General features: G+C 34.5%; 1 protein-coding gene across 1 annotated transcript in view; it reads right to left on the bottom strand.

Annotated features, from left to right (window-relative positions):
• Positions 1 to 8,187, bottom strand: part of LOC121730579 (carbonic anhydrase 2) — a 32,941-nt gene extending 24,754 nt beyond the window's left edge. Inside the window, exon 1 of the mRNA XM_042119687.1 lies at positions 7,977 to 8,187. Coding sequence (XP_041975621.1) covers positions 7,977 to 8,013 — 37 coding nt within the window. The 5' untranslated portion in view covers positions 8,014 to 8,187. The remainder of the gene's footprint in view (positions 1 to 7,976) is intronic.
• Positions 8,188 to 16,452: the final 8,265 nt, after the last annotated feature.

Raw genomic sequence — 16,452 nt, 5'->3', positions numbered from 1 at the left:
TAGGAAACTTTTTATCCCGGAAAAATGTACGGTTCCCGCGCGATAAACTAATTTTGGCGTAACGGAGTTGCGGGCGTCATCTAGTTTATAATATTCTATCAATACGAGAACATGAACAGCAACAATTATAGTCAATAAGGAAACTATTAACAATTCTAAATCTTATGAAACTATTGCAATGTCCGGACGTGACCTCAAGTATGGAAATGGTTGTTAAAACGACCGGAAGTGGGGACAGTAAGGTTAACTCATAGAGAACTTGCTCACTGGTCACTGGTTGACCTACCAGTGACCAGTGTACAGTACAGTACCTAAAATCACTTTTTCCTCTACGAAATAGGTCATACACCTATTTCGTAGAGGAAAAAGTGATTTTTGACTATACTTAGATATAGCATGGTACGCAATTTCAATTGAGGATAACCATTGAAGTTATTCTACAGTTAAACTTTGTTATGTTTTGATCGGTTTTCATTGGCCAAAAGGTTAATTGTTTATGTAAATATGGCTTGTGAAAAACAAAAACCGTAATACACTACCCAGAAAGAAATAGTTATTTACTAGATTCCTAAGGATATTTGAAAATCCTAACCCTGTACGTACTTTCGTATGAGTTTCTCTACATCCTGGTAGAGTTTTTAGATCACATCCTAATATGGCCGAGAACTGCACTAGTCTACTTCACAGTGTCGAGGTCGTTGTCACATTATTCGTGCATTTGATCAACGTAACCCACGCGATTTTTCAAAAATTAAAAATATTGCAGTTTTAGTGTTTTTAAAGAAAATCCGAATGATAATAGATTTACGATTTTTAAGGCTCATCTGTACTTACTTTAAGTTATCTTTCGTTCCGACAATTTTTGGATACTACTGTATATTATTAAACGTGTTTATTAAATAATTTGAATATAAAATAATTGAACTTGGATTAAACCGTCAGAGGTTAATTATAATTAAAAGGGGTTTTTTGTGAATGTGAAATGCACAAACTTAATTTATATAAACTTTTCCCGCTTCTTACACAACTCCTGACACGACACACTGGCCCTCGGTGATATGAAAGGCCAAAAAACATGTTATTTTGGATTTAACTTGAGATAAACCTTTTTGACTTGACGATAAGTACTAAATGTCAATGTCAAGAAATTATATGGAAACGAGAGGTTAATGTAAATATTTTTTCTTGATAGTGTAAGTGCACCTCATTAAAAAGAACAAATTATAGTCACAATGATATAATTTTGTTTAATGTAAAGTTTAATCATAAAAAAACAATGTATTTTATTGCTGTTGTTTCACGCCTCTGTTTACAGTTAGCTGTTTCTTCTACCAACTATTTTGGTTCTAGATATTATAGAAACAATTTTTTTCTCGAAGAACAGACATCGTTATTTAGGAACACATTTTTAACTATCGCGTCTGTTCAATTCAAAGTTTTTCATCCAAACGACTAAAGGACTTGACTAATTAACTAACATAGCCTGGGTGTTTTAGTTTTAGAATGACACAGAAAAATCTACGATTTCCTAGATGTGAAGGCATATTCTTACTACGTGTACAAAGTCACGGGCAAGTGGCAACACAAACCCAGTCTGATTCTTTGCAACTGTAAAAAGTGATTCGGTCGACCTACAGCCTAAAGCTACTGGAATCGTCACACCGGTTTTTGTGTTCTACAAACACATTTTAGCACTACATTGTGCAACTGGCTCGTTTCTTCGAAACCGGTATCCTCAATCATTTTGGCTAGGCCATTGAAATTTCTAGGACATTTTTTTGAATTTAGAATCGCAAATCGCTGCCTTCACTACTACGGTGAGACTACGAGGGACAGATTATTATGAAACAAACAAGTTTACTGCCGCACTCAGAGTGGAACATTAATTACTTAAATGTAATTAATTCAACATTTTGACATAATCCCCATACATTATCTGTCAAACTCTTCATTAAATTGAAGGTTAATCGTAATTAAATGTCTCTGAGTACGGCGGTTAGTAATGCATACGAAAGGAGTTAGAAAGTTAGTCAAAATTAAAAATTGGAATAAAGAACAAATAGATAATATTCGCTCTTTTAATATTCTACTTTGTATTCTACACTTATTATACTTACAAGAACTTTACGTCTTCCATAAATTTATGTTGTTTACATTGAAAACTGTTAACTTTCCCAGCAGAAGTAAATATTTAGACGTACGCAGATCTATTGTATGAGGTTTACTCTTTTATTTTAAACTCACATAATAATACTATATATTTTTGTTCAGTACGCAATGACTTATGTAGGAAATGAAAATGAAAATTTCGACTGAACACTAACGTGTTTTAGGTTTGTGCGCAAAAATTCGTTTATCGAGTGGGAATAAAACATTTTTCCCTCTTTTCCCAGGACTTAAGTGTTTCCATTCCAAATTTTATCAAATCCGTTCTGCGTCCATCAAACATTTTTATTGAGTTGCTGACTTTGTAATTACTTAGTAATTTTACTGTATTTTGTTACAATAACAAAATAATTGAAATCGCTCATAAGTCATAGGCAATAATAATAATTAATTGCAGTATAATAAATTGGGCTTTGACTACCTAGATAGTACCTAGGTTACACGAATCAATGTAGTGACTCGTAGACCTTACTGCATTGTTTAATTGTTAGGTAATTAGTTACACATACAAAATTTGACATATTTTACTACGAAGTTTTATGACTCGGCTCGTGGTTTGGACTGAAGTAATAATTATTGTAGGGATTTCATAAATACAATAATTAATTGCTTTTTGTTTTACGTCATAAAACTCAGATATTGTCAACCATTTAGTATGACGTTGTCTACATTGTTCAAAGACTTGATTACATTTTGTATTTTGTGCAGAAAACGTCATTTTGAAATTAATATATCTGGCTAATGATCTAATGTTTGTTGTTTATTTGATACACCTGCAAATATCTTAAGAAATGCTTATCTAGATGCATAAATTCCCTAATATAAATCGCGTTTAGTATTCCTATTTTTAACTTTAATAAATATATAACTAAGCGAAAGTAATTTATGAATAAAAAGTATTTAACGTCCATTTCGTAGACATGGCTACTACGAAATCTACGACTCGTAGGCAATCTTGTAGACGTAATCCAGATGACATAATTAATTAGTACTAGCTGTCCCGGTGAACTTCGTGTCACTTTAAAACCTTCCCTGGATTTCTACGAATATTTTAAGACTAAAATTAGCCCAATCCGTTTAGCCGTTTTTGAAAATCCATTTATATATATATATATATATATATATATATATATATATATATATATATATATATATATATATAAATGGATTTTCAAAATATTAGATATATATATATATATATATATATATATATATATATATATATATATATATATATATATATATCTATGATATTATAGGCTATTCTGGATAAGTTCGTACCTCCTTGTGAGTATGGTATTCGTTGGTTCGGACACGCTACGGGAAAAGTCTGGATAATTTTTGATTTTTCTCTACCTCCGTGCAGAGTGGTTCCACGTAAAAAAATAGCCGATTGAACTCACCCTGTTTCGGTAAACAATTACAATATTTTTAAATAATTAACAATTCTCTTAAATTATATTCTTTAAACTAGATTACCCGTGAACTTCGTATATGGCTTACTCCTTTTTCTCACCGTGTTAAACCTTCAAAACGGTTCAGGCGTTCCCAAGTTAAAGCTAACAAAATTGAAAATGACTATAGAAATACCTATAGAACAATTACCACCACAAGAATTATAAAGTCAGAAATGAAGGTCAATTTAATAAAATTGTTGAAATAAATTAGTTTCGTGGGAAACTGTTCTATCTTGTTTTTATAGACTATAGTACAGGTTAATTATTATTATTAGATATTACTAGCTATCCCGGCAAACGTTTCTTTGCCATTTAAAGTATTTCACCCGTATTATTTTATGTCACCATGGCAATGTCCATCGCTATCCCGTCGCACAAACAATGGTCGCCGTCAGTCTCGAGTTGTAATAATTTACTATTATTTATTAAACAAATGCACTTATCAATTTAAAAAGTACCCACTAGCCGATTCTCAGACCCTCTGAATATGCACATAAAATTTGGTTAAAATCAGTAAAGCCGTTTCGGAGGAGTACGGTGACTAACATTGTGACACGAGAATTTTATATATAAGATTGTAATAGTGAAGATGTTTACTTATTAATAAGTATTCAGCTAAAACAAAAATTTTGAAAATCGGTTCACAAGCAGCGGAGTAATCGTTGAACATACACAAAAAAAAACCACAGCCGAACATATAACTTCCTCCTTTTTGGAAGTCGGTTAAAAAGTAGGAATTTATCTAACGCTAGTTGTAACTTGTATCTATAGTTTATTGTAGAGTTCTAGAGCCGTAGAAAACTTAGAACCCTTCTTTCTAATTTTTGAATCTTCTGATAATATCTATTTTGCTATTGGTGTTATGCAATTCTGGGATATTCTCCACATTGGGCCATGCTGGATAACCATGACGTCGATCATGGGCAAACATAGACAAATATAGCTTCTCTACAAAATCAAAATCGCTCCATCCATCATAGGCCAAAGTGGAGTGGCTGGATCATTCTAAGTAGGTTATATTTCCATAGAAAACTAAAGATTCTTGCGCACCATTACTACAATGTTTTGCTGTACATACTTATGATGTTGTTCCAAATTTAAAACAAGTATGTTTCTGGAATACTTGACCGACATCGACTCATACTAAAATAAACACTTGGGATATCGTCCTCATATTTTAACATAATATTTAAGCTAAAAATACGATTTTAAAAGGATCTTGTTTACGCCTGAATCATAATTTGAAAGGGTTAATAGTTAATACATACTATAATGTAACATACTATATAATACTAGATGTCCCGCGCGGCTTCGCCCGCGTAAATTAGAAATTTTACAGAATCCGTAGCTACATTTTCCCATAAAAAATATTTCCCCCGTTTTCCCACATTTTCCTGAGTTTCTTCTGTCGTATTAGTCTTAGAGTAATAATATAATATAACCTTCTCGATAAGTGATGAGTCTTACTCGATAAATGATCTATCTAACACTGAGATAAGTTTTTAAATCGGACCTGTAGTTTCTGAGATTGACGCGTTCAAGCAAACATACTCTTCAGGTTTATAATATTAGGTAGATATAGATTTTTTTTAATTATCGCTTGACAAACTCGAGTCTCGATCTAAAAGACTATGAAATGGTATAATATGGTAGTGATGATGATGATGATGATGAAGAATGTAATTTGCATAGTAGCATATGCTTTCTGTTCTTAAAACAACGCCGAAACTCCCAAACTTGTATCTATAAAGAATCAGGAATTCTCTCAGCACCTTCCGAACCACGGTATACCAGGTATATCTCGGTGCAAAATCTTACTTGTCGGTAGCATATGCTTAGAATACTTCTCACGAAACCGAAGTCACCATATGTTTCCCTATAAGTTTTGAGGAGTTCCCTCGATTACTTATGGATCCTTCATCAGATCACCACTTTTCTGAATATAATACCAAATTGGGATGATAGCCTATATACCAAAAGAAAAATTTTGAAAATCGGTTAACAAACGGCGGAGTAATCGTTGAATATAAGAAAACAAAAACATAACACCTCCCCCATTTTGAAAGTCGGTTAAAATTGTAGCCTATGTGTTATTTATTTAATATTTTAATCAGCACATGAATTGAATAACAAAATTTTTTTCAAATTAATCGTAGCACCATCTGTCAGGACAAACTAAAATTGAAATAGAATAATATTGAATGCGATGATAGCGCCGTCCGCCGGATCTAATGTAAAACATTCCAAAATCAACAACTCCTTATAAATAAGAAATTAATTGAAAAAACATTTTACACAGTAGACCAAACTGTAAATCTAAACCATTCTCGAATCTCCACGAACACACACAAAAAATTTCATCAAAATTGGTCCAGTCGTTTAGGAGGAGTTCAGTCACATACACACGCACACAAGAAATATATATATTAAGATAGGCTGGTCCATTGTATCTATAAATATATATGGATTGCGATGTCTGGCCATGACCACTTCTGAACTGGTCATTGTCCATCAGTTGACCACTTCTGCCCTTTGTGATTTTTAATGAACAATCATTAAACTTACACAAAAAATATTATAACATTCAACTTTATTCAAGTTACCAAAATATAAGAAAAAAAATTTACATGTGACTTTGTTTACGACAGTTGATTTTAAAACAATTTTAATATGGGATTAATCAACAACTTGATAAACATCCCTAAAAAGTTTAAAAATTTTATGTGCTATCCTGCAGACTAACTTCATTTACGTAAAAATATTTTAGATGAATAGACTAGTACTCGTACCTACTTATTTTGTATCGAACAATATTTAAAAAATACATATTTTATTTTAACTTATGAATTATTATAAATTTCAAAATCTGAAAGCTTTGTCGGAAGAGGTAGAGACGAGAGAGCTATGTGATACAAAATTTTATGACACTTCTTTCTTTCTTTAAAACTTTTTAACATATTAATCTACCTGCGAAAAAATAATTTTAGCGCGTCGCAAAACGCTCGCTCGTCTGAAATTTCTGAAACTATACATTTTCATGTGTTTTAGCTTATTGGCCTTTATATTAATTATTGTTTCTTGTTACACATGTCTACGTACAGTTAATATTAAAATGTTTGAATTTGAGCAGAATACAGTATAAGTACATACGTTAAAAGTAAGTTTTTAGTGCAGTCGCGAAAATCTCTATCTTAGCATTTATATTGCTGGAATAAAATCATTAAAAACGACGAACTTTCCTTCAGCGTTATCATTAAGAAGGAAAATTCATTGGTATTTAAGTTAAGTATGTCAATACGGCTGGCTAAAAATTGAAACGACTTATATATTTTCATATTAATATCTTTGTTCTCAGTTACAGTATTGAAATGTTGTTTTTTTTTTATGAAATAAGGGGGCAAACGAGCAAATGGGTCACCTGATGGAAAGCAACTTCCGTCGCCCATGGACACTCGCAGCATTAGAAGAGCTGCAGGTGCGTTGCCAGCCTTTTAAGAGGGAATAGGGTAATTGGGGAGGGTAGGGATGGGAAGGGAAGGGAATAGGGGAGGGTAGGGAAGGGAATAGGGTAGGGGATTGGGCCTCCGGTAAACTCACTCACTCGGCGAAACACAGCGCAAGCACTGTTTCACGCCGTTTTTCTGTGAGAACGCGGTATTTCTCCAGAGAGCCGGCCCATTCGTGCCGATGGCTCTCCCACGTCTATATTATGTGTGACTTTATTTGCTGACATATTATATCATGAATTTACTACTAACTTTGTAACTTATAATACGTAACTTTATCATAATAATATTATCTGTGCACAACCTATATTAAGATACTGACGTTAGTACGTGTAGGTTAAAATCATCTGTGGAACTAATTAACGAAGTAAATAAAAATCTAAGTCCCTCTTATATTATAATTTTTTGTTGATTCTGCGGACTAAACCACGAGTCGAGGCACATAACTTCATACCTAGTTAATGTCAAAATTTGTTTGAAATTTTGTTACTCGTCTTCTGGTTTGAACCATAGGAAGGAAAATTTAAAGGTATGGAAATACATGTTTGTTTATATTAACATTAGGTAATTGAATATTTTAACAGCTGAAACTTTACAGTCAGCAAATAATATATTATTTACAAAAGAGGATTCACGACTTTATTATCACGTGCGAATTGTGATTCATTCATAATAATAATTTTATTATCAAGGTTATAGGTAATTCTGAATAATCCGATGCAATGACCGCAATATTCATTTCCATATTTTATGCAATTTATTTACAATTTTTCTGTTGTATTTACATAGGTCACGTGCTGTAAACAAACCGGTATTTCCATTCGTAATACTCGTACAATAGACTGACCGTTTTCGTGCGTGTAACCCCACTCTTGATTCGCCATTGCACTTGTTCACTGATTAAAAAAAGGAAAGCCGAGTTAAATTTGAAAAAAAGAATGTGAAAGGATAGTCGGATGTCGAGGCGCGCGAGAGACTGCGTGTGAGTGGACCGTGCGGCGGTATATAGCGGTGTCGCGGCGTCGCGGGGCTCGGGCGGGCGCGTGCGCGGCGGCGGAGCGCGGAGTGAGGCCCGAGTGCCGCGCGACACTCGCGCACCGCGACCTGTGCCTCATCCGTTAGGGCTGCCGAACGTCAAGATATTTCATTTTCTAAATTTTTTTGGATGGTGGAGCAACAGGTGCCTATGGATCACTCTAGTCAGTGTTAAACTGAATCACTGCAGTATTGTCGACAAGAGCTATAATTAAAACATTGTGACTTGACAAAGCCTCCCAAGTATTGGTCGTTATGTAGCGACTATCGAAAATATGCAACGTATGCTTTCTTTTCATAAAGCGTTGTAAATTAAATTTGCTGTTAATTAAGTAAACGAGGATTTTTAGAGCTCTATATTCCAATCAGCAGCTTGCGCAGACAATCGAAGTCGACCATGGTATTATTATCGCAGGATTGCAAGCTTAGATACTGAGGTTATGTTTGCCTCTTCGTTAGCTATTTTATAAAAACAACTACAACTTGAGTATTACAGACAGAATAATTTATTTAATTATGCGTTAATCTAATACTCGTATATCCTTGCGACAGCCCTGGCGCGTCACGGCGCGACTGTAGCGCGCCCCTCCACGCTTTCTAATCTATTGTAATTACACTATTTACACAACAAATGTGTATCAAATGTCAATGACGACCGACGCCGGCGGACGTGCATTTCCTCGGAGAAAAACCAAAATTATACCAAAAACAACCCGTAAATTATGATAAAAACCTCCAGCCTTATTTGTACAAAAAGATAACTGATAATATTTTATTAGATGATTGAGGAAGTCTCTATAGTTAAATGACGCTTCAAATCAAATAATGAAAATCACAGGCCCCGTTATAATAAGCACGAAATAATGACATGGTGTTATCATAAAGCATTGAACATATTTTTTATCAAAACAAGAACTTGCGTTCCGTTCGGTCGCTTCGCTACGCATTTTTAGAATGTTTGTTGTGATAAAATTACTTTTAATCTAAAAAAAATTCGTAACTTACGTAACCGTAAGATTGTTATAATAATTATGTCTTCATTTTATGTTATTACTAGCGACCCGCCCCGGCGTCGCACGGGTATAAAATGATTAACTACTGAAAAAATGATTAAAATCGATAGCCTTCACGAGGTCTACTTCTTATCTGTGCCAAATAACATAAAAATTGCTCCAGTAGTTCGCGAGATAAGCCCTTTCAAATAATTTGCTCGGTTTTTTCCACGTTCTCCTATTAGTCTTAGCGTAATAAAATATGGCCTATAGAATCATCAAAATCCGTTGCGTAGTTTTAAAAATTAAAGGCAACAAAGGGACATGAGGGAAAAAAGGCGACTTTGTTTAATCTATACAATATAATAATATTGTATAGATTTACTGCAGAATTAACAATATGTAGTTTGAAATGTTGAGTATACGTACAGTCGTAATGTGTCTCTTCGTATAGAAACCGGCAATAAACTATCACCAAAAATAAATGAATCCAATAAACCTTTGAACTTCTAAAAATAATATTTTATACCCCAATATTTTTCAAAGATTTTATTGTAGCAATCGGAATGTAAGGCGCCGTAAAAATATAAATACGCGCCGAAGAAAGATATACGACAAAAAGACATCAACGCTTTCGAAAAACACTACATTTTCGAAATTGCAGGTTGTTTCAGGAGTTCAATTTGGTGTTTTTTTTAAGTTTTTCATATTTTTATGACCTATACGTGTACGTTTATTGCATTATTTTATTTTTATTATTTAAGTATTTTATATTAAGTATATATTTTTTACATACTTCTATATTTTTTTACATATATTTAAATTTTTTATATTATACTAGCTGTCCCGGCAAGCGTTTCTTTGCCATATAAAGTATTTCGCCCGTATTATTTTATTGAAGTGACTAAATAAGCATGTCACCATGGCAACGTCCATCGCTACCCCGTCGCACAAACAATGGTCGCCGTCATAATTTACTATTATTTATTCAACAAATCAATATAATAAATACCCAGTAGCCGATTCTCAGACCTACTGAATATGCATATAAAATTTGGTTAAAAACAGTAAAGCCTTTTCGGAGGAGTACGGTGACTAACATTGTGATACGAGAATTTTATATATTTAAAGATTAATATTATATTTTACGCTGTTTCTTGAAGTTATACCTTTGCTTTCATGAAATGAAATAAGTATTATTATTATACGTGGGAGAGCCATGCTTCGGCACGAATGGGCCCGCTCGACCGGAAAAATAGAAAACCGGCGTGAAACAGCGCTGGCGCTGTGTTTTGCCGAATGAGTGAGTTTACCGGAGGCCCAATTCCCTTCCCTATGGCCCCCTATTCCCTTCCCATCCCTACCCTCTCCTATTACCCTATTCCCTTTTAAAAGGCCGGCAACGCACCTGCGGCTCCTCTGATGCTGCGAGTGTCCATGGGCGACGGAAGTTGCTTTCCATCAGGTGACCCGTTTGCTCGTTTGCCCCCTTCTTTCATAAAAAAAGTATTAGATGTGTTTATAATTAAAAATTAGGTACGTTTTTCTAGCATGGATACAGATAAGGAGTTTTTTAACGGAATATAAGACAAAATGACATATTAAATTAGGGATATCTGTATTTTGTTTAATATATAATGTAGTGATCAGCGGTAGTGATTCTATTCTCGCGCATTTCTACCGTTGCCGTGACCTCTCCGTTGTGAGTATAGCTTGCCAAAAAAAAGTAGACGGTGTACACAATTTTGGAATCACATAAAAAATATGAAAACCTTATTAAATCGAGAGAAAAATGTGCTAGGTGATAATATTTAAAGTGTAAAAGCGTACTCTGTGGAAATATAAAGAGAAAAAAAACCCCCGCCCAACAACTTTAAAAAGTAATGAAATAATATATTTTACTGACTTTAAGTTTAAATAATTCCTAAGTGTAAAGGGACCGCCAACAGTTTTGCATTTTCATTATTTTGCATTTTGTATCGCCATGTCACTGATTGTCTCGATTCGGTTCGCTGTGAACTGACCCTTAAACTATAATGGTAAGTGAAATCAAACATCTACATTAGCGGTCCCCCGACACACCGTGACAACAATTATAGACTAAAATATCACTTTACACTTAGGAATTATTTAAACTTAAAGTCAGTAAAATATATTATTTCATTACTTTTTAAAGTTGTTTGGCGGGGTTTTTTTAAATTTTTTAATTTAATTTTATTTCATTATTTTTAAACTTGTGTTGGTTATAGTGCAGAATAATTCCTATCAACAGGATGTGACCGTCCGTCAATATGAGCCCAAACATGAAACCTCCACTTTGGGTTCATAATATATGGAACTCGGCTCCTATAGAATCCAGGTGATGCTGCAGCAGCAGCATGCAAAAATTTATTGGTTATCTACGTCTTACTAGTTGTCGCAATTCATTTGAGTCCAAACACGAAACCGTTGCTCTAAGCTGGTGAGGAGTTGGGTATCCTATTGATTACCAGGTGATGCTGCAGCACCAGGTCAACTTTCCATTAATGTGTGAATATTCATAAATGTCACGAACTAGAATGCAATAAAGCCCACCAAACGACTGCAAGTTGCTAATCGGCCCTTCACGAACCAGATGAACCGCGATTTTTCAGCACGGAGCAGGCCGATGATGATGAACTATAGCTAAGAACACTCTCAATGAAGTCAGCTTTCTAACAAAAAAAAACTAGATCGATATCGGTCCACCCGTTTGGATGCTACGATGCCACAGACAGACAGACATACAGACATACAGACAGACAGACAGACAGACAGACAGACAGACAGACCGACAGACAGACACGTCAAACTTATAACACCCCTCTTTTTTGTCGGGGGTTAAAAAGTAAAAACAAAAACGTGATTACGCTTAGAAAATTTTCTACTACGTCTACTCTTTCTTGACAGACTGTAAATCTGAGAACTGGTCTTAGGATAGGTATGCAGCAAAACGTTGATTGGTGTTATTATTTCTTGTTTTAAAATGAGTTATACAAATGAATTGGTACTGGTTCATTGCACTGAGATAGCAGCCGGTCCTTCAGAGATAAAATCCTCATTAGCACCCAAGATTTCCACTTCCACTATTAATAGTATACAGATAATAACAATAAATAATAATATGCTGTCAATAATTATGATGTATAATGACCAAAATATTGATATCTTATCTTCTGTATACAGGAGTCAAGCATTTGAGACAATATCTAATTCAAATGTTAACTCTTTGTAATCCATACTAATATTATAAATGCGAAAGTATCTCTGTCTGTCTGTCTGTCTGTCTGTCTGTCTGTCTGTCTTGCTTTCACGCCAAAACTACTGAACCGATTGCAATGAAATTTTGTATACAGTTATTCTAGAGTCTGAGAAAGGACATAGGCTACATTTTGATGTGGGAAAATATCTTATTTCCATGAAAATTTCGATGAAAATGAATTCGCATTGCGCGTGGCCAGCGCTCATCCCGGGGGTCCTGGGTTCGAGTCCCGCAGGCGGAACAAAAAGTTTTCAATTTTCCTGGGTCTTGGATGTGTATTAAAATAAAATTTCAAAAATCTTAAACATATTTTATGTATAATATTATAAAAAATCCAGAAATATATCGATGGAATGAACATTTTAGTTCTAATACGATTCAACAGATGGCGTTTAATTTTTTACTTTATTGTAACATAGAACTAATCATACTTATTAGTTAGATTGTTTTTGTTTATAGTTTTTAATACGTTAGAATATGATGTTTAATCCATACTAATATTATAAATGCGAAAGTATCTCTGTCTGTCTGTCTGTCTGTCTGTCTGTCTGTCTGTCTGTCTGTCTGTCTGTCTGTCTGTCTGTCTGTCTGTCTGTCTGTCTGTCTGTCTGTCTGTCTTGCTTTCACGCCAAAACTACTGAACCGATTGCAATGAAACTTTGTATACAGTTATTCTAGAGTCTGAGAAAGGACATAGGCTACATTTTGATGTGGGAAAATATCTTATTTCCATGAAAATGAATTCGCATTGCGCGTGGCCAGCGCTCATCCCGGGGGTCCTGGGTTCGAGTCCCGCAGGCGGAACAAAAAGTTTTCAATTTTCCTGGGTCTTGGATGTGTATTAAAATAAAATTTCAAAAATCTTAAACATATTTTATGTATAATATTATAAAAAATCCAGAAATATATCGATGGAATGAACATTTTAGTTCTAATACGATTCAACAGATGGCGTTTTATTTTTTACTTTATTGTAACATAGAACTAATCATACTTATTAGTTAGTATGTTTTTGTTTATAGTTTTTAATACGTTAGAATATGATGTTTAATCCATACTAATATTATAAATGCGAAAGTATCTCTGTCTGTCTGTCTGTCTGTCTGTCTGTCTGTCTGTCTTGCTTTCACGCCAAAACTACTGAACCGATTGCAATGAAATTTTGTATACAGTTATTCTAGAGTCTGAGAAAGGACATAGGCTACATTTTGATGTGGGAAAATATCTTATTTCCATGAAAATTTCGATGAAAATGAATTCGCATTGCGCGTGGCCAGCGCTCATCCCGGGGGTCCTGGGTTCGAGTCCCGCAGGCGGAACAAAAAGTTTTCAATTTTCCTGGGTCTTGGATGTGTATTAAAATAAAATTTCAAAAATCTTAAACATATTTTATGTATAATATTATAAAAAATCCAGAAATATATCGATGGAATGAACATTTTAGTTCTAATACGATTCAACAGATGGCGTTTTATTTTTTACTTTATTGTAACATAGAACTAATCATACTTATTAGTTAGTATGTTTTTGTTTATAGTTTTTAATACGTTAGAATATGATGTTTAATGCATACTAATATTATAAATGCGAAAGTATCTCTGTCTGTCTGTCTGTCTTCTGTCTGTCTGTCTGTCTTGCTTTCACGCCAAAACTACTGAACCGATTGCAATGAAATTTTGTATACAGTTATTCTAGAATCTGAGAAAGGACATAGGCTACATTTTGATGTGGGAAAATATCTTATTTCCATGAAAATTTCGATGAAAATGAATTTGCATTGCGCGTGGCCAGCGCTCTTCCCGGGGGTCCTGGGTTCGAGTCCCGCAGGCGGAACAAAAAGTTTTAAATTTTCCTGGGTCTTGGATGTGTATTAAAATGAAATTTCAAAAATCTTAAACATATTTTATGTATAATATTATAAAAAATCCAGAAATATATCGATGGAATGAACATTTTAGTTCTAATACGATTCAACAGATGGCGTTTTATTTTTTACTTTATTGTAACATAGAACTAATCATACTTATTAGTTAGTATGTTTTTGTTTATAGTTTTTAATACGTTAGAATATTATCTATACTAATATTATAAATGCGAAAGTATATCTGTCTGTCTGTCTCGCTTTCACGCCAAAACTACTGAACCGATAGTAATGAAATTTTGTACACAGATAGTCTAAAGCCTGAGAAAGGACATAGGCTACTTTTTAACTGGAAAAAGGGGTTGTAAGGGGGTGAAAATGCGTAAATTTGGTCAAATTAACTTAGTTTCAAAAACTTAAAACAGATGGCGCCAAGAGTCCCCTAGATCGCGCTATTGCTTGCTCATACGTATTTCTATAAGAGGTGGTACCATATCGAGGTAGATTTTTCGATTCTTTCGATTGTTATACACGTTATTAACTAATAACTCACCTACCAACTTAGACATCAAATTCAAAAACAACAGCGCCAAAACTACTGAACCGATTGTAATGAAATTTTGTACACAGATAGTCTAAAGCTTGAGAAAGGACATAGGCTACTTTTTAACTGGAAAAAGGGGTTGTAAGGGGGTGAAAATGCGTAAATTTGGTTAAATTAACTTAGTTCCAAAAAACTCAAAACAGATGGCGCCAAGAGTCCCCTAGATCGCGCTATTGCTTGCTCATGCGTATTTCTATAAGAGGTGGTACCATGTTGAGGTAGGTTTTACGATTCTTTCGATTGTTATACACGTTAATATTAACTAACTAGCTGTTGCCCGCGACTTCGTCCGCGTGGTCTTTAGTTTATAGCGCGCGGTGTCAACAAAATTTGTGTCAAATTTAAAAACTTTTTAATACCCTGGTAAGTGGTACCCCTCTTAGGGCCGCGTTACACCGGAATGGCAGCGCTGAAAGTGCTCGCCTCGCCGCTGCCATTCTGGTGTAGCGCGGCCCTTAATTAATCAAAATACCCAAAAACAGCTGTGCAGTGTGCACATAATCTATACTAATATTATAAATGCGAAAGTATCTTTGTCTGTCTGTCTGTCTGTCTGTCTCGCTTTCACGCCAAACGCCAAAAGTATCTCTGTCTGTCTGTCTGTCTGTCAGTCTCGCTTTCACGCCAAACGCCAAAACTACCGAACCGATGGTAATGAAATTTTGTATACAGATAGTCTAAAGCCTGAGAAAGGACATAGGCTACTTTTTTACTGGAAAAAAGGGTTGTAAGGGGGTGAAAATGCGTAAATTTGTTCAAATTAAGTTAGTTCCAACAATTCATAATAGATGGCGCCGTGCGTCTTCTACATCGCGCTGACGCTTGCTCAAAAGTCTTCCTTTAAGACGTGGTATCATCTTACATTTAAGTTTCGATTTTTTTCGATTGTTATATCTATTCTACGGTATTAAATAACTCAGTACTTTATCTGTGCAGTGACGTAACCTTAAATCTATCAATGATAAATAGTTTATGGGTAAAGTTGTGTAATCGGAGGGCTAAATAAGCTTTAAAATTTGGCATAAAATATAAAGTTTAATATAAAAAAATGAAATACTTATTGTGTGCACACTGCACAGCTGTATTGATTTAAGGGGTACCAGGGTTTTTTTATAAAAGCTTTTGACACCAATTTTGTTGACATCGCGCGCTATAAAGTACTATAAACTGAAGTCCACGCGGACGAAGTCGCGGGCAACAGCTAGTAATTATAATATGTACTAAATGATGCCCGCAACTCCGTTGCGCCAAAACGTTTATTGCGCGGAAACCGTACATTTTTCTGGGACAAAAAGTATCCTATGTTCTTTCCCGGGACTCAAAGTATCTCCATGCCAAACTTCAGCAAAATCGGTTCTGCGGTTTGGGCGTGAAGAGGTAACAGACAGACAGAAAGACAGACGGACAGACAGACAGACAGACACACTTTCGCATTTATAATATTAGTATGGATTACGCAGAAGTAAATTGTAATAACATTTTGGTCATCAATTATCAAATCTTATTGATATTTTAATAGTTTTTTTTATTGCACTAACCATTTAATGCCGA

This window comes from Aricia agestis, chromosome 9 (assembly GCF_905147365.1).
Source record: "Aricia agestis chromosome 9, ilAriAges1.1, whole genome shotgun sequence".
Lineage (NCBI taxonomy): Eukaryota > Metazoa > Arthropoda > Insecta > Lepidoptera > Lycaenidae > Aricia > Aricia agestis.
This window is presented reverse-complemented; position numbering and strand designations above follow the sequence as displayed.